The sequence below is a fragment of the Lodderomyces beijingensis genome (assembly GCF_963989305.1).
Source record: "Lodderomyces beijingensis strain CBS 14171 genome assembly, chromosome: 4".
In the NCBI taxonomy this organism is placed as follows: Eukaryota; Fungi; Ascomycota; class Pichiomycetes; order Serinales; family Debaryomycetaceae; genus Lodderomyces; species Lodderomyces beijingensis.
The window spans coordinates 840,184-856,993 of record NC_089973.1 but is presented as its reverse complement, the minus strand read 5'-3'; the positions used below and the strand labels follow the sequence as shown (position 1 = coordinate 856,993).

Sequence of the window (16,810 nt, the reverse complement as noted above, 5' to 3'; positions counted from 1 at the left end):
CCACCCACTGATCAGTTATGCAAGTGTTGTTGTATTTCGCCATGTTGGTGGTCCCCATATGGAGCTTGACGCTAGACACATCCGGCTACCTGCCCGATCCCCCAACAAAATCAACCACAGCAACAGCAACAACCACGACATTCCGTTCTCGATTCAGCGGATCCATAGCCAACGACGACGACGACCCCGATTCCCTAATGGAGGTCCCGTTTTTTTACACGCAGCAGTTCGCCAAGATGTACCAAGGCGACATCTTGGAGTGCATGCAAACTGCCGAAAGTTCATTTGTGCAAAGTTTCCGAAACTGCAGCCTGGCCTCGGCGCGCGACCAATTGGGGTGGTGCCGATGCCGCTTCTTCGAGATGATCAATCTGGAGTGTCTGGAGGTGGGCTTGAATAACGACTCGTTGTGGTATTTGATCAAGTTGGATAATCCCGAGTGCGGGATGACGTATTAGCCCTTGTTTCCTTGGTGCTGGTGCCCCCCCTCCGCCCATGTGGTGGTAGCGGCCGTCGTCGTCGTATCTGGTTGCTTTGTTGGTGCAGATGGATAGGCGCTTATAATTTTTTTCAAAAGGAAAACCCAAAAGGGCGGGGAAGAGGGGAGCGAAGGAAAGAGGAGCGAAGGAAAGGGGAGCGAAGGAAAGGGGGCTAAGCTCTTGCTTCGCTTACTTCCAACTCTCAAATTTCTCTGGAGCAGAGAGCGAGGAAAAGAAGGGGGTAAAAGTTACTTGATTTGTATAGGAAGGGTTTCGACGAATGCTTTGAGCCGGGTGGGCTGTGGAATCCTGAATAGGGTGTGTCTCTCCGTCACTTGTGTACACCATAAATCACGTGAATCAAATTGAACTGTCCGCGTGTGCGGCGTACTCCTTTTCCCTTTTCAGTCTCTCGCCTTATTTCCCCTTATTTTCAGAGGCGCTTGGTAGCACCGCTCGCAGCCAAAGAGGACGATGACTCTTTTGGAAACTCGCACCAGTCATGAAGCGGAGACAGGTGGACGAAACAAGGTGATTGTGGGAAATATACATAAAACAAAAAAAAAAAAGGAACAAACCGAGTGATGAAAATATCCTCATTGGTCCGCATCAACCACGAATCTTGTCCCCATTTCTTCTTTCCCTCTCCCTTAACGACAACTCCGCTGTTGTTGTTCTTGTTGTTGTTGTTGTTGTTTCAGTGGGTTTTCCGCGGTAGTCCGTGGGTAGTGGCGGTTGGCAAGTGGTGCTCAACTCGGTGTCGCATTTTGGCCTCCCACTGCCGCCAAAGAACAACAACAACAAAACGCGACACTGACTGCAAACCAGGACCCGCACGCTCTCCCTGTGCCTCTGTCCCTAATCGGCAAATATCCCTCTCGCTTTGCTGCCTCCCCTCGTCCCGAGGCCCTTCCTCTACCCCGGTCTCGCCTCGCCGCAGGCCTCGCCCTCCGCCCCCCAGCCCCCTACCTGCTTCCTTCTTTGGCCTTCTCTTGAAGACGCCCGCTAGTGGGACCAGGGCCGAGATTGGTGGATGGGCTTTTTCACAGCCAGCACGAATGACAAGGACGAGGGACAAGCGAGGAGGAGGAGTTGCGGCAACAAGAAAGTAAATTATTATACCCTTTAGTCTTATTACAAATGGAATCACTACAAAATATACGACTCTGCCTCTCTTGCCTACTCTGCCAAACGCAGCCTTCTCTGCCTGTCGACTTGCTACTTGCTGTGCTGTATCCCTGTTCTGCTCCCCGCCTTTTTATTTTCCCTTTTTTGCTAGCGTGGTGGGGGGTGGTGGTGGTGGCAGTGGTGGCAGTATATATAACTTGATCACATTTCGCACTTTTGAAAACTTGCAACTGGACAAGAGCCGTATTCTTCTGCGGACTTTGAGCTCAATCTTTGCCTGCAACAGTAACATCAGCGAACTGAGTTGCTTTTCCAACTAACCCAAGTATCGAACCCACTAACCCGCTAACTAACTCACCATTTCCCCACCTTCGTTCCACCCCCTTCTTCTTCTTCTTCTTCTGCTTTTTTTTTCTTGTTTCCAGCTTGCACCAATTGCAGTTCAATTTGCCTTGCTTCTTCGACTTCTCACCAGGGGGCGAAAACAAACCAAAAAAAAATTCAGTTTTCCACCACTACGACAAGGTCCCCCAGTTCAGTATTTCAGAGGAAAAAATTCAATCGAGATAACATATCATCTACTGCATAGACCTCCTCAACCATCTTCGTCATCTTCTTCATCATGGGGTTGTGCTCGTCTAAAAATTCAACAATCTCGGAAAAGCCCACTTCAGGCACTGCAACGCAAGCAAAGCGTCAACAGTATAGCCAAGATCTCCAAAAACTACATCTGCAGCAGGAGAATCATCCGCGTCAAGAACAGCTACAACCGACCCTACCTAAACAGCAGTCAGCTGGCTCTTCTTCTTCGCGTGTTGAAACTTCAAACAACTCCACCTTGTCGAAGAATAACCAGTCTACAACTAAAGAGCCGCCAGAGCAACAACCAAATGGAACATCAGCAGCAGTTCCAGCGGCAGCAGCTGCAGCGGCAGCGGCTCCGGGAACTGCGCCTGCAACGGCACCACCAGCAACACCAGCGAAAACTACAAGGAATGGCTCAGCTGCTACCAACAACAACCACGATGCAATGGTTGGGCAAGACCCCGTTGAAGCTGCAGCAAGACTGAATCCTCAGCAAGAAATCAAAGTGCTATTGCTCGGCTCAGGCGAAAGTGGTAAATCCACCGTTGTGAAGCAAATGAAAATCTTGCATCAAAACGGCTATACTGCTGAAGAACTATACGAATACAAGCCATTTGTGTTTAAGAACATCATGGATTGCATCAAGAATGTCATTAACGCCATTATTGAGCTTGAGCCAGAGTTGATCAAGCCCAAGGAGCAAGCTAATGACAAAGGAGACGCTGACAATGTTAATAATGTTGACAATAAAACGGTTGACAAAGGAGACGCTGACAACGTTGAGAAAGAAGTTGACGTTGTTGTTGGTAGTGGCGGCGGCGAAACCACCTCCTCCTCCAGCAAACATGTCTTGGACTATGATGCACTTAACGAAGTCTTGGACTACGAAATCCCCCTCGATGGGTCCAACGATGCATCATTCGATCCCCACATTGCCCAAGAAATCTTGGAAATCTACAATACACCGCAAGTTAAACAATTTATGATTCACAAACAAGGACAATTTTACCTCATTGACTCAACAGACTATTTCCTTTCCAATTTGCCGCGAATAGCTCAGCCGGACTATATCCCAAGCACTACAGATGTGTTACGCACCAGAAAGAAAACCTCGGGGATCTTTGACTTCAACTTTGACATGGGCGAAGGGCTAAACATCCACATGTTTGACGTGGGCGGACAACGATCCGAGCGCAAGAAATGGATCCACTGTTTTGACAACGTGACCCTGATCATCTTTTGCGTCGCATTGCTGGAGTACGACCAGGTCTTGTTGGAAGAAAACAACCAGAACCGCTTAGAAGAGTCCCTCGCGCTATTTGACTCCGTGGTCAATTCCCGCTGGTTCGCACGCACCAGCATTGTGCTTTTCCTCAATAAGATCGACGTGTTTGCTGAGAAATTGCAGTATTCACCATTAGAAGACCATTTCCCCGATTATACGGGTGGCAACAATATCAATAAGGCAGCAAAGTACATCTTGTGGAGATTCAACCAGGTGAACCGCTCAGGTTTGAACATTTATCCGCACGTGACGCAGGCTACCGACACGGGCAATATCCAGTTGGTGATGGCTGCTGTTAAAGAGACAATAATGGAGAATTCATTAAGGGACACGGGCATGCTTCCGTGATCTCTCTCTCCCCACCCTTCCTTCTTTTCTTCTATTTTTTTTCCCGCCTTTTTTTGGTTTTTTTTTTTCACGCTGGATGCTATGTAAGTATATAGGGTTTTTTTTATATCAACTTAGATACGTGAAGAAATCTTTGGTTTTAGAATGTAGAAGTTGAAGGGTGGAAGAGATGGCGCTAGAGGAACACATCTGACGCTTTCATTTTTAGTTTCAGTTTCATATTAGGTGAGGTGTAGGGACAACATCGGGATAATTACACTATGCATACAAAATATATTAAGCAATTAGGATCCGACACGGGGATATTGGAAGGAAGGAAGGAAAAGTATGAATCATGGGGCGCGGGGACCGGGAATCAATCGGTATCTCCATTTTTGGGTTTCGGTTTAGGGCGAATGTACTTTTTGTTAGGAAAGAGCCCGTTTGCAGGTTTGTTGTCGCTCGTGGGATCGCCCCTGTCGCCACCGCTAAAGTCGCCGCGACCTCGTCCACGACCACGACCACGCCCACGCCCGCGGCCTCCCCTGCCTCTAAATGCTCCTCCATCTCTACTTCCACCCCGGCCGCCTCTGCCACCTCTGCCACCTCTGCCGCGTCCACGTTCGGCGCTTCCGCCATCTGCAACTTCACCACTCTCCTCGCCTGGTGCTGATTCATGGTCATCATCAGCGTTGCTGCTTTCCACTTTGGGCGCCGCGCCATTTGCGTCGCGCGCTTTGGCCTTCACAGCCAGGTCACCACTAGTCGCGCGAGGTTCTTTCTCAGACGCGGTTTTTGATGCAGTTATTGTTGTTGTTGTTGTTGTTGGCGGTGGTGGTGGCGGTGATGGTGCATCGCTGAGAGGAACCAAGGATACAAGCTCAGCCGAGACTGCCCTCGGTTTAGCCATGATGTCACCACCTAGCGAGATTGGGGTCGAGGGGATGGCGGGCGATGACGACGTCAGCAATGAGTGTCTTTGTTGTTGAAATGATCTGAATTTCCGAGGCATGTGTTCTTCGAGATCCGCGGGACCGGCAATCACGTCCTGGATGGGGAGATTGAAGTCGTCATCGTTTGCTTTCTCGGGCTTAGCGGTGTTTGGTTGGTGGTGGCCTGGGACCGATGATGACGATGGTGGCTGTGGTGGTTGTGGTTGTTGGGGCTGTGGAAGTGGAGCTGCTGCTGTTGTTGCTGCTGCTGTCGTTCTTGACTTATCGAGCGTTGAATCCGTGGATGATGATGCTGGGTGTTGATGGCCTCGTTTTTCGTTTTTCTGGACTAATTGATCCAAGTTTTTAAAATTGGGTCTATCGTCGTCTTTTCTTTTAGGTCTATTGGGCTTTGGAGGTCTATACTTGCCACCGGTGCTGGTGTTTGTGTTTGTGTTGGTGTTGGTGTTGGTGTCCGCCTTGAGGTCATCAGTTGCCACTTTTCCAAGTTTCTCCTGCACTTCTTGCACTGCAGAATTGGTCGCACTTGATTGCAGCGGCTTTCTTGGTTTGTCCTGCTTTGGATATTTTGATTGTTTCAGTTTCCACTGTGCTGGCTCGGGATCAACAGCTCCTTTCGAGTCTGGTTGATGGGACTGGGGATCAATTTTTTCCACGCTAGCACTCTGCTCTTGTTCATGGTGGTGATTTCCATTTGTTTCCTTGGTGCTCGAGTCGTCGGCTTCCTTTGCGTTGAGGTCCATTTTGACCGCAGGCGGCGATGATATCGCCTTTTTTTTCAAAATTATTGGCTTGGCAACAACGGGCTTGGGAGTAGTGTCTCGCGAAGTATTCTTCCCCATCAGTTGCGACATGCTATCGGATTTCTCGCTTAATAATTGGGCAAGCGATTTACCAGTGCCGTTGGCTGCGTAGTCGCTTCGAGGTAATGGAGCTTCAGTCAAGGGCACAGCAGTAGACAGACTTGGCTCACTAGTTGATATTTTTTGAGGTTCGGTATTTGATGGCGGTTGTTCTTGCGACAGTCTCCTTAGAATAGCAGATGTTCTTCTCTCTGAGGACATTCTTCGATTAAAGCTTTCTCTTCTGGGATGCGCTGCCCCGCTTTCGTGGAATTTTTGGATGGTGCTTTCGACATCGAGGTCAGGATCGTCCCCAAGTGTCTGCACTGTTGTTTTATTTAAATTGATCAATTTCTTTTCGATTTCTATTTGCTTCGATACCGTGTCAACGGGCTTGGCAGCACCAAAAGGGTTAGGCTTAGGCTTGGGCGCTGGTGCGGTAGTAGGAGTGGTCGCGGTCGCAGGCCGGGGCTGCAGCAAACTGGATTGTTCGTGATAATTTAAATGCTGGCCCAATATTGGTAATGACGGTTTATGCACCGGCGGCGAGGTCTCAAAACTGCTAGGCCCACCGTGGCCCTGGCGCATCGATGCATAGTGTTTCTCTGGTGTTCTCGCGTGATTGTAGTTTTGCTGATAATGAGGGTGATGGTACCCCATCAGTCCGTGATAATGTGCGCCCAGCGCTTCTCGCTGGTCAAGCTCATCTAGCAAAGCCATGTGCCGGGGCTGCCTCTGGTGCTGCTTTTGCGCTATGAAGTCATGTTGGATTTGTTGGATTTCCGCACGGTGTTCCTCGTTGAATTGTAGACAATAGCGGAAATCGTTAAAGTCTGCAACCTCCACCACCACCCTCCTGTTGCCCTTGTAGTACAAGTCCTGCCACTTCAACACTTTGGAAGCATCCTGGGCCGACCCTAGCTCCACAAATGCCACCTGTCTGATAACGTGCGTTTCCAAGATGTTGGACGAAGGGTCAGTCAAGATCTTGAACTTGACAAACGGCGTGAACCTGCTTTGGAACAAGTCCTGGATAAACGAATCGTTTGCTGTGATTGGTAGATTTACAAGCTTGACAATGTAGGGAGGCCCCATGCTTCCAGGCATCGATCCTCCTCGCGAAAACCCATCGTCATATCCGTACGGTTTCTCGATGGGGACCGAAATCGACGCCATGTCAACGTCTGTATCCGCCCATGATCCGCCAAATGCTGCACAAGGGAAGGAGTTAGTAAAGTCCTGGATTGTTTTTGAAAGAAAAAACCGTACATACTCTCATCTTGGAAAAACTCCTGCAAGCTCATCTTCTTTGGCGGTGCTATTTTCTTTTGTTAGTATTTTGATCAAGTGCTTTAACAAACAATCAACAATCAATGAGGCTCCACACATACCCATCTTGTTTCCTTGGTTTCTTCACTCGATTAACTCCTGATTAGGATTTCCGTTGCAAGATTTAAAGAAAAAGTGTAGAAGATATCGCGGGTCTAAAGCAGTTTGGTCTGCCCTCGATATAGGCTTATTTTGTAAGTTGTGGTTCTACCATTGGTTTTTTTTTTTTCTCATCCTCGTACTTTCATCAACTTCAATAATATCGAATGGTTGATTCAAGATTGTAATATCCACCCACTTCAAGCCAAGTCCACTTCTTTTCAGTTCTTTTTTACTTTAACAGTTCATGAAGTACATCAATGCTGTCTAATAAAAATGTTTAGTCACTTTTTGCTATATATATATAAATGTGTGTGTAAAATACGCTACAAGTCCACATAGTCGTCGTAGGTTTTTCTCCAGTTTTTGTAGAAGCCAGTGAAAAACTTGGTGCCCAAGCCAATGTCCTTTGCCCCCACGGTGGCTCTGATCGAGTGCATTGATAGCTGGGGAATACCAAGGTCTATAGTTCTGGCACCCGTCTGTGACGAAATTGAAGGTCCAATAGTGCCTCCAGACCTGCTATCGTTTCTGATTTGAAAGTACTGCAAAGTATCGTCATTTTGCTTGGCCAACGACTCCACCAAGGCTAACCCAATCGAGTCTGTGGCCATGTGGCCATTTGGATCCAATGCGATGGCAACACCGGTATTGGGCACTGGCTTGTGGTGCTCCAAGTAGACTTCTTGGAAATTTGGATTCAACAAATGGTTGACGTCTGCAGACAAGATGATGGAGTTGGCATACGCGAGTCTCAACGCATCTTGAATGCCAACTGCATCGGGGTTGAAAAACTCAGAGGCCAAGACCCGTTCAACCACAAGCTCAAGGATTCCGCCCTTGGCACCAGCCCTGGTTAAACTGCCGACTTCTTCATTGTCATATAACGAGACAATCGAAAAGGAATCCTTTGCGAGCAACCCGTCCTTGCTTGCATCGATCAAGGCATTGACAGCCGCAAATGAGCAGATCCTGTCGTCTATTCTTGGAGCAAAGACAAAGTCCCTGTTGATACCGCCTCTGACACCCTTTTGCACGTCGTACAACTGCAAGTCCCATTGCGATATGTCTTCCACGTTGACCTTGGCCAAGTTGGCGATATACCTCAACAATTTGAGCGGGTGGCGGCCAAACAAGGGAGCTTTTTTCTCAGCATCAGTAGGCGTGGGGTCCTCCTCAGTGGAAAATCCAATCACGGGCACAGCCTTGGTTTCCTTGTTCAAGTTCACACCCAGCAATCCAAAATGAGGAGCCAAAGTGGGGATATGAGCAATTGGATTGGGCGAGGAGTCCACCAATGCCTGGGTGATTTTGCCCTTGGAGTTCTTTATCAATAACCGACCACCGACAGCCAAATCTCTATCGAACCAAAGCTCATTCAACGTGCCTCCATAAGGTGCAACTCCGAGAAGCTCATATCCGTCGACTTTTTGCTTTGTAGAGTTGGGCTTCAATACAGTCGTGAGCGCGTCAATGTGGGAGCCCACGGCACCCACGCCCTTTTCCGGAGCCCAGTCCTCGCCAACAACAAAAGCCGATAACGAGGAGCCGTTTCTCGTGGTGACGTATTTGCCTGGTTTCAAGTCCAACCAGGACTCTTTTTCCGACTTGTAGGTGAACCCATTCCTTTCCAACTGGCGCCTAAAGTGGTCAACAACGTGATAAATGGTGGGGTTACCGTACGTGAAGTCGATGTAGTCGTCTGCTATCTTGTCGTAGTAAGCCTCGGTGTACTTAGACTTGGACTTGGAGTGGGACTGGCACTGGCGCTCTGACTCGGCCTCGGCCTCCAAAGTGTCTTTGGGTGCGTCGACCGCTTCAGAAAGTGTGGCGGTCTGGTTCTCCTGTTGAAGCTTTAGGAACGACTTGATTATCCCCGCAAGAAGATCGTCGACGTTGGCGTTTGACATAGTATGCTACGTGGAAGTAACGAATGTGTGTGTTTGATGATAAGAAGGAGAAAAGGTCAAGAAAAAGGTCAAGAAAAAGGGCAAGAAAAAGGGGCAAGAATAAGGGTGTCAAGGATTATAAAAGGAACATGTTCCAGAGCTGTGGTTGGGGGAAGAAAGTGGATGAGAGCCTGGAAGGGCGATTGGGTCCCACAGTTGCGTCCAAGATGGGCGTGAGATGCTGGCCACAATTGCCGAGATTCCGCTTCCGCTTCCGCTCGCGCTTTTGTTTCCGCTTTCGTGCTAAACTCCGCAGCGACGGCCAGCACCAGCACCAGCACCAGCACCGGCAACCACCAATACCATTACTGCCCGCATTGAAATGCATCGATTTGAGTAGCTGATGACAAGGATCCAGCTACAAGTCCGTCCCGATATTGAATGACGTAACAATCGCCAAAAGTCGGTGCCGTCTCGACACGGGTCAGCCCCAAGCATTAGGGTTGTTAGTCTCCACGCTTGTAACTAGCTAGAACTTCGTCTCCCTTGTCTCCTTCCTCAGTAGTTGAGTACCTTGTTGCCGTAGACTTCAAGGACACTATGATACTGCTTTTGCATCAAAAAACTAGGAAAGCGGGGAGGTCGGGGAACTTCGCTAGAAATGCTAGTCACCTGCTTACGGGGCAATTTTTAGCGGCCACTCTAGGCTCAACCCCAGTTCCTCAGTCCCCTAGGCTCACAATTCCCATCCGAGTCGACACTCAAAGTCTTTAGATGTGACATTTCTACACTAATTCCCGTTTTCACTAAAAAAATGATACATCTAGTTATTGATAAGTGGGGGCCAATTTCCTCTGCAAATGCTCCAACGCAGTGATAAACTCCCCCTTTGCTTCATCCTTGGTAACACCACGCCCCGAGCGCGCCCTCGCCCGTATGAGCGGACTCGGCACCGGCTCCAACAAGGTCTCATCGCTAGGATGGCTGAAAAACACAATTGAGTAGCGATCCTCTTTCCGCAGCTCGCTCGCGTCAAACTTGACTCGATGGATGGTCGACTTGAGCAAACCAGCAGTCCAATAACTGAGCAAATCGCCAATGTTCATCACTATCGGGGGTGCCATTGCTGCACCCGTGTTTTCAGTTTCCACATAGGGCACTTTTTCCCACCGCTTGGAGATGGGCGAGTAGATCTCTAGCCCTTCTTGGTTTCGCCGCTGAAATAAAAGCGTCATTGATCCGTAATCTGTATGGGCCCCCGCGCGTATTTCTCCTTCGGAGTTGTTGGAGTTGAGCACGGGATAATGCAAGAACCGCAACGTTGACCCCGACTTCAACTTGGGGTCATACCGCGACGTGAACCACTGCGCGCCTGCACATTCACCACTGTCTTCAATCTCCAACGCCACGGCGATGCTCTCTAGCAATTTCAAATTCAACAGATTCAACTTGCGAATACTGGACTTGATCAATTCATACCTTGCGTCATCATCTTTGATCCAATCTGGGATCAACTGCGCCGGGTTAAGCTCGCCCGTCGCGAGATCGAGGTCGCTCAAATTCAACCCTTCTTTGAAGTCGTCCTTCTTGGCGGGGTCGAGATTCTCCTTGGTGAATGTGATGTACCCCGTGTTCCCCACTATGGAGTAACGTTGCTTGTAGTCGCTTGGAAGCTGGAAAAAGGCCCGCGAGAGGTCGAATAGCGAATCTACTTCCTCCTGCGTGAAATCGTGTCCGTCGACAAACACGAACCCCTGCGTCGTCAATGCGTCGAGTAGCTCTGCTGGTGTCGATGGGCCTGTTTGCGATATGTCTATGATTTTCAACGGGTTTGATGCTGCCATTTCGTGATAGTGGGGTTTGGTTCGAACTAGAGCTTGCGGTAAGGAGGATTGTCTCCGATAAAGGTTTTTTTTTTTTGATCTTTTCACTGATAAGACATCGCCTTGAGACGGATTTTTTCAGAGAGATGGGAATTCCGCACTGTCCAGTGGTACGCAGTGCTATCGGAATGAAAGCTGTGCTATTCCGTCACGCCCCTCCAAAACCACATTGCGACCTCGTAAAATCTCTAAAAAATTGTCTTGATTCATTGAAATATTTCATGTCTCTATAGTTTAGCTATTTGAAGTTTTAAATCAGCAACTAAAGACTGTTCAATCTCATACAACTTATGGAAGACATCCGCAAAGAACCGCTGTGCCACAGGTCTCCTCAACTTGAATGTGGGCGTAACAACCTCTCGCTCAACAGTAAGCGGGTTGATTTCAATATGCACGTTATGAAGCAACTCAAACCCATTCAAATGCTGGCGCACATTCGCGTTTAAAATCAGCAATAACCGAACCTTGGCGTCTCGAGAATTCATTACTTGCAAGAGCTCATCCAGGGACATGCCACCCAAATCGTTCATCCCCAATTGCTCATTGAGGAACTTGATCCCCTGCTCGTACTCGATGCCAACGACGCCAATCAAATAAGGTTTAAGCGAGTTGCCATGAACGTAAAGCTGCGAAATAATCGGGTTATTGGAAAGATAGCGGTTTTCAACCTTCTCCGGCGACACGTATTCCCCCTGCTGCATCTTGAAAAAATTCTTGACTCGATCGATGATTGTGATTCGGCCATGGGAGTCAATGGTGGCAATGTCACCCGAGTGGAACCACCCTTCTTCATCGACGGCCTTGTTCGTCTCTTCTTGATTGTAATAATAGCCTTTGAACATTTGCGGCCCACGCAACATGATCTCGCCTTGTAATTTCCCAATATCGTATCCCATGTCTTGCACATTGCGCAACTTGTATTCACCAGTGGGAGAGATGGAGCCACACGAGCCAGGTTTAGCTTCATAGGCGCCCGTGGTTGTTATTGCGGCCCCTGATTCCGTCAAGCCGTAAAGCTGACGGATCCCCATGTTGAGACTTGCCTTGAGGAAAACTAGCGTTGATGACGCGACTGGCGCAGATGCAGTTTGCACCCAGCGCATCTTGTCGAATCCAATCAGCCTGCGTAAGTTTTCATACGGTGGAAACGAGTCCCACGTTGCGTCAAACCCCGTTGCTCCATCGGCTTTACCTTGTTCCCTAACCTTGTACTTGATAATCTCATTGACTCGCGCTTGGTCAGCAACATTCAATTGCGCAATTTGCGCCTTCGTCAAGTTTTCCAACCTGGTGAGCAACCGCGGCACAATCGACATATAAGTTGGTTGGAAGATTTGTAAGTCTTCAATCATGTTGTTAAAAGTGTTCATGTTCTTGGTTTGGCCAACGGTGGTTTGCGGGAACCCAATACAATAGCCATTTGTCCATCCAAAGGCGCTCGTCTGCCTCTCGTATATATGGGTCAATGGCAAAAGCGCATAAGCTCGATCGCCCAATTGAGCCGGCGGCTCAATCGTGGTCAAAAAGGTGATGTATGCAGCTGCTTGCCGTTGAGGAACCATGACTCCCTTGGGCTTGGAGCCGGTGGTGCCCGACGTGAACGAAAGTGTGAATAACGCATCTGGGCAGGGTGGTAACTCATGCATGGGGTTTTCTTTTCCCAATTGCTCAATTTGCGCGAGGTCTTGAAGTTGCACTTTCAACATGTCTGCCAATTGCAACATTTCCTCGTTGATAATTTCGATTGGATCCATCACCACTAATGAAATCAACGACTTTGTTTCCTCGGGGTACTTTTGCTTCAAGTTCAACAACACGGGAACTTTATCGGCAGTGCAAACCACAATTGGGCAGCTTGTCAAATCCAAGATGTATTGCGAAACATCTGGTCCTAAAGTATCATACAACGCCGTGGTCGTGATGGAGTACGACGAGCATGCCAAGTCAGTGAGGACCCATTCCAATCTGTTAACGGCAAAAATCGAAAGTATAAACGAGCAGCTTTTTTCAATTTGGTAATCGTGGTTATCGCGTTGGTAATTGGGGATCCCATAGCTTGGCCAATCTCGTAAATGGTTTTTGATTTTCCGATGCGATTCCAAGTGTAGATCCAAGTAGGGGTTCAGAGTCAATGACCTGAGAATGCCAGCGCCAATATTGTTTTTGCGTTGGAAAACTTGGTTATAGCTCAATGACTCGTAAACGTCAGCCAGTGTCTTGGTGGTGTAGTCATATGGTCTGGCACTCAAGCAGGGCCTATCTTTAAATTTCGCCGCGGCATGGTTGAAATACTTGTGATGCGTGTCCAAATCCGGGTGGACAGTAGAAATCAACCGGTTGGGAATGGCCTTGTTTCGAAATGTCTTGGAGTATTTTGCCTTGTTTCGCTGTGAGTTTGCGCCGGCCAAGGGTACGCTATCGAGACATGCCAGGTCAAAGGGTAAATGCGATACGGCCACTTCAGCGGTGAAATCGTCCTTGCTGAACAAACTTGACATTTGCAACTTAGTCTTTCATATACTCCGAGGGAATTCAATTGGGAGCGGTTTTCGCAATCAACGGCTGGTTTTTATATATGTCGACGGAGGAAAGAAGTTAGGAAGTAACAGGATGCGGTTGGCGAGGACAGAGAAATTATCAAGGGTTATTCCAACGGTCAAACAACAAAGGGCCCAAGCACAACACCCTTCTTTCTTTCTCTCTCTATGGGGATATACATACACGAGACAAGAGTGAGCGGTCACAACAAGGGGCCAGAGAGGGCAACGGCGTCCCCGCTCTCCACAAGGGATCCCACCAACCAGATCCCATCTCTATTTTCTTATCTAGAAAGATAAAAAGCCACTCAACCCTCTCACCACCCTCAATTTTCAACCACAATTGAAATTTCCCTCAGAGTAGACTTGTCCCGTATCAGCATGAGCCTCCACAATGAAAATATTTCACTTCTGCAAGGTTGGGGTTGGACTCTCGCGACCTCTACCGGTGTGGTGCAATTCAGATGAAAGAGTTGGGGGCACACCTGCCTCAACGTATCATTGCTTACAATCAACACTAGTGGGATCGAGTGGTGGCACCTCTCATGTCTCCATCTAAAAAGTAATTTGCTCTCCACCTCTTCCCCATCTACCTCCCACCACTACAGTGCTCTCGTAACCCCCCTCCCCCCCCTAGTAAAATTCATGACAATAGGGGCTGATTCCATCAAAATGATACCTCTTCCCGTGGGATTTCCCCTAATGCTGTCCATCCCCACCCCCCACAATGTGAAAAAAAAGGAGTGAGGATTACGTAAGCTTCCTAATTGGGAAATGTACCCGCTTTGACTTTCGAGGTTGATGAAAAATGCTGGGATTCAAAACTCCACATTCATTTTTAACAAGTTAAAGGACCAAAAGAGAGAGGGAAAGAGAGTGAGAGAGAGAGATTAATCACAGATGAGAAACTTGGTCTAAATTGCAGACTAATCTGGGTCCGGAGTAGACACCACGAGGGGCAAAGGACATATCACGACTGAGAATATTAAGGTTTTAACGATGCAAAGACAGATGATAACAACACCAGTCTGACAATGATTTTTGGTCCAACTTCCAAATCTGACTTGAATGAGTTCTGACATCTCATAACGTGTCAAGTTACGTCTCTTCATTCACGAGTATTTAAATACATCAGTAGCACATCTTTTTTTTTTTGTCTTTTGGAATAACGGCGTGACGGTACGTGTATAACAAGTAGTATATCCCTCGATGATGCCAGACTCCATCTTGTCGACCACGTCACCGTTATCCCTCCACGTCAGCATCACACTAGTCAAGCTAGCCCTCATAATAATCGCAATTTACAGCATCCAACCCACATAAAACCAAGAAGCGAAAAAACAATTATGGCCCCGTTATTTTCGCTTGCGTTCCAAACACTTGTTGACATGAGAAGCAAATCTCCCACCAGCAATCTTCCTGCCGCAGTTCTCGCACGAGAAATATCGTGACGATTCAGCAGCCTTAAGCTTGGACTTATCCTGGCCAAATATATCCTTGGTCGGGTCCGTTGCATTGAGTTGTTTCACCACTGAATCAGTCTCGGCGCTCGGTACCGTCTGCGTCTGCATCGCTCGTTCGTTTGTATAGTTTATCAATGTTTGTGTGCGGATTTGGTTCCTGATCATGTCTTGTAGCAATGACTCTGCCTAGAAATGCGGGTGCGCTGTTTGTTAATATCGGCCTCATGAGGGGTGAAGCATGGATGAAGCAAGAGTGGGGGAGCAAAAGAAGGATTGAGAGATAAGTAGTGGACGTACTAGTGATCTATATGTTATTTCCGAGTCCGTCATGGTTGGGAAATACTGGACATCGAATGGTGAAAAGTGGGAGATGGGGTTTCTCAATGAAACATGGAGGGTTGCCAATAATCCCGCGAGGCCCAAGTACGGCGACGCTACCACCTGGCCAGGCATATTTTTTTGCATCATAAGAACCAGTCCACGAGATGCAAACCCTCCATTGCTTCGAAACATGCAATGGTAAACGCGTCCCCGTACCACCTACCAAGGATCTAGCCCCGCGATATCCCACTCTTTTACCAGTTTTGAATCTCCCAGCGACTTTTTTTTTGCAGCCTTCCCGAGCCCATGTCATCCAAAGAACAAGGCCAAGATCACGACGTCGAGGAAGACGAGCTTCAAGACTGGTCCACGGTGCAGATCCCACGACGCGGCGAGAAAGAGTTCGAGCCCGACGGAACGCGGATCCAATCCTCGACCCTCCAAAGCTCGCAACACGCCATGTTTCAAGCCTTGATCCAGCCGCGCTCGCACCACATTCGCAACAAGCTCATTGGAATCTGGATCCCGCTGATGAACCAAGGTTTAGTCTTGCGCATGCGTGGCAAATTCTTCATTGATATCGGGTACGTTCGCCGTGATATGGTCTGGTTGAACGGGATCGAGTGTTTATATTTGTGTGAGCGTGGGAGCATGGCGTTGTATCTTTCGAATCCGGAATTTGAGGCGTGGTTGAGTCACCTGGGCGACGTGGGTGGAGGATTTGACGTTGAGTCACGGCTTGTCATGTTGGATTTGGAGTTTGTTTATTGTTTGGTGCAGGTGGACTTGGCTCGGTATCGTGTCTATTCCCATCTCAAGAGGTTGGGTTATATGATTCTCGCGCATAAAACACCAGATGATCAAGAACAGGTGGAACGTGAGGAGGAGGAGGAGGAGGAGAAGGAAGAGGCGAGGATTTGGAGGTGGCCGACGAGACTCGGGATTTGGACATACCCCAATCTCCACACTAGACACTTCTCCACTGCGTCATACTTCAAATTCACACCGATATACAAAGCAATCTCGCTCCATCACGACCGAATATCGCATAACAACCACAAGCATGACGATGACAACGACAACGAGAATGAGCTAGACATAGTCTACGACGTATGGAAACCGCAACCCAACTTCTCCAAGCGCAATCCTCCCCCGCCCGATTTCCAACTCGTCATAATCGACACATCCAAGAACCAAACATACTTGACCTTAGCGCAGATCCAACACTTACAACGCCAATTGCTTCACTCCAGCAGCTACCGCGCCCTGGATGGAAATAGGAGCTATCACAAGTCAAGCGCAGTAGAATCAAAACGCGAGATACGCGCGCGACGCCACGCGGCCAAGCAAGCCACGCTAGAGAAACTGGTGCAGATCCGCAATGCTTATTTCAAGAGACGCGACGAGATGTGGAAGCGCGGGTACGACAAGATTGTCCTTGCGATGGTGGATCAGGGCGTGATGAACTTTGTCGAGTTGAGCAGTGGCAATTTCGCTTTCAGTGGTGCAAGTGATGCTGCTGAATTGGATGCTATGATACCATCACGTGACCATGCGCTCGTCTACAACGACTAGCTTCCACATCCAAAAGAAAAGAATAAAGACATAGGAGTGTTTGATAAAAATTACATTATATACATTACAGAAACAACATCTCTATCGGAAACTGCATCAAGATATAAATAGAGCA

At 48.3% G+C, this 16,810-nt stretch overlaps 8 protein-coding genes across 8 annotated transcripts; 3 read left to right on the top strand and 5 right to left on the bottom strand. All coding sequences in view use genetic code 12, as the record gives it.

Moving 5' to 3' along the window:
- Positions 1 to 17: 17 nt before the first annotated feature.
- On the top strand, positions 18 to 458 carry LODBEIA_P34140 (uncharacterized protein; the record flags this gene model as incomplete). The annotated part of the gene is made up of 1 exon (XM_066973522.1): positions 18 to 458. One exon carries the CDS (start codon positions 18 to 20, stop codon positions 456 to 458), a length of 441 nt encoding a protein of 146 aa, XP_066830352.1.
- A 1,771-nt stretch (positions 459 to 2,229) lies between these two features.
- Positions 2,230 to 3,825, top strand: LODBEIA_P34130 (uncharacterized protein; the record flags this gene model as incomplete). Its single annotated transcript, XM_066973521.1, has 1 exon — positions 2,230 to 3,825. One exon carries the CDS (start codon positions 2,230 to 2,232, stop codon positions 3,823 to 3,825), a length of 1,596 nt encoding a protein of 531 aa, XP_066830351.1.
- A 355-nt stretch (positions 3,826 to 4,180) lies between these two features.
- On the bottom strand, positions 4,181 to 6,903 carry LODBEIA_P34120 (uncharacterized protein; the record flags this gene model as incomplete). The annotated part of the gene is made up of 2 exons (XM_066973520.1): positions 4,181 to 6,810; positions 6,873 to 6,903. 2 exons carry the CDS (start codon positions 6,901 to 6,903, stop codon positions 4,181 to 4,183), a joined length of 2,661 nt encoding a protein of 886 aa, XP_066830350.1.
- A 450-nt stretch (positions 6,904 to 7,353) lies between these two features.
- Positions 7,354 to 8,937, bottom strand: LODBEIA_P34110 (uncharacterized protein; the record flags this gene model as incomplete). The annotated part of the gene is made up of 1 exon (XM_066973519.1): positions 7,354 to 8,937. The coding sequence occupies one exon, from the start codon at positions 8,935 to 8,937 to the stop codon at positions 7,354 to 7,356; it is 1,584 nt and encodes a 527-aa protein (XP_066830349.1).
- An 806-nt stretch (positions 8,938 to 9,743) lies between these two features.
- LODBEIA_P34100 (uncharacterized protein) lies at positions 9,744 to 10,760 on the bottom strand (the record flags this gene model as incomplete). Its single annotated transcript, XM_066973518.1, has 1 exon — positions 9,744 to 10,760. One exon carries the CDS (start codon positions 10,758 to 10,760, stop codon positions 9,744 to 9,746), a length of 1,017 nt encoding a protein of 338 aa, XP_066830348.1.
- A 266-nt stretch (positions 10,761 to 11,026) lies between these two features.
- On the bottom strand, positions 11,027 to 13,297 carry LODBEIA_P34090 (uncharacterized protein; the record flags this gene model as incomplete). The annotated part of the gene is made up of 1 exon (XM_066973516.1): positions 11,027 to 13,297. One exon carries the CDS (start codon positions 13,295 to 13,297, stop codon positions 11,027 to 11,029), a length of 2,271 nt encoding a protein of 756 aa, XP_066830347.1.
- A 1,394-nt stretch (positions 13,298 to 14,691) lies between these two features.
- On the bottom strand, positions 14,692 to 15,252 carry LODBEIA_P34080 (uncharacterized protein; the record flags this gene model as incomplete). Its single annotated transcript, XM_066973515.1, has 2 exons — positions 14,692 to 14,985; positions 15,097 to 15,252. The coding sequence occupies 2 exons, from the start codon at positions 15,250 to 15,252 to the stop codon at positions 14,692 to 14,694; spliced, it is 450 nt and encodes a 149-aa protein (XP_066830346.1).
- A 174-nt stretch (positions 15,253 to 15,426) lies between these two features.
- Positions 15,427 to 16,695, top strand: LODBEIA_P34070 (uncharacterized protein; the record flags this gene model as incomplete). The annotated part of the gene is made up of 1 exon (XM_066973514.1): positions 15,427 to 16,695. The coding sequence occupies one exon, from the start codon at positions 15,427 to 15,429 to the stop codon at positions 16,693 to 16,695; it is 1,269 nt and encodes a 422-aa protein (XP_066830345.1).
- Between the last annotated feature and the right edge of the window lie 115 nt (positions 16,696 to 16,810).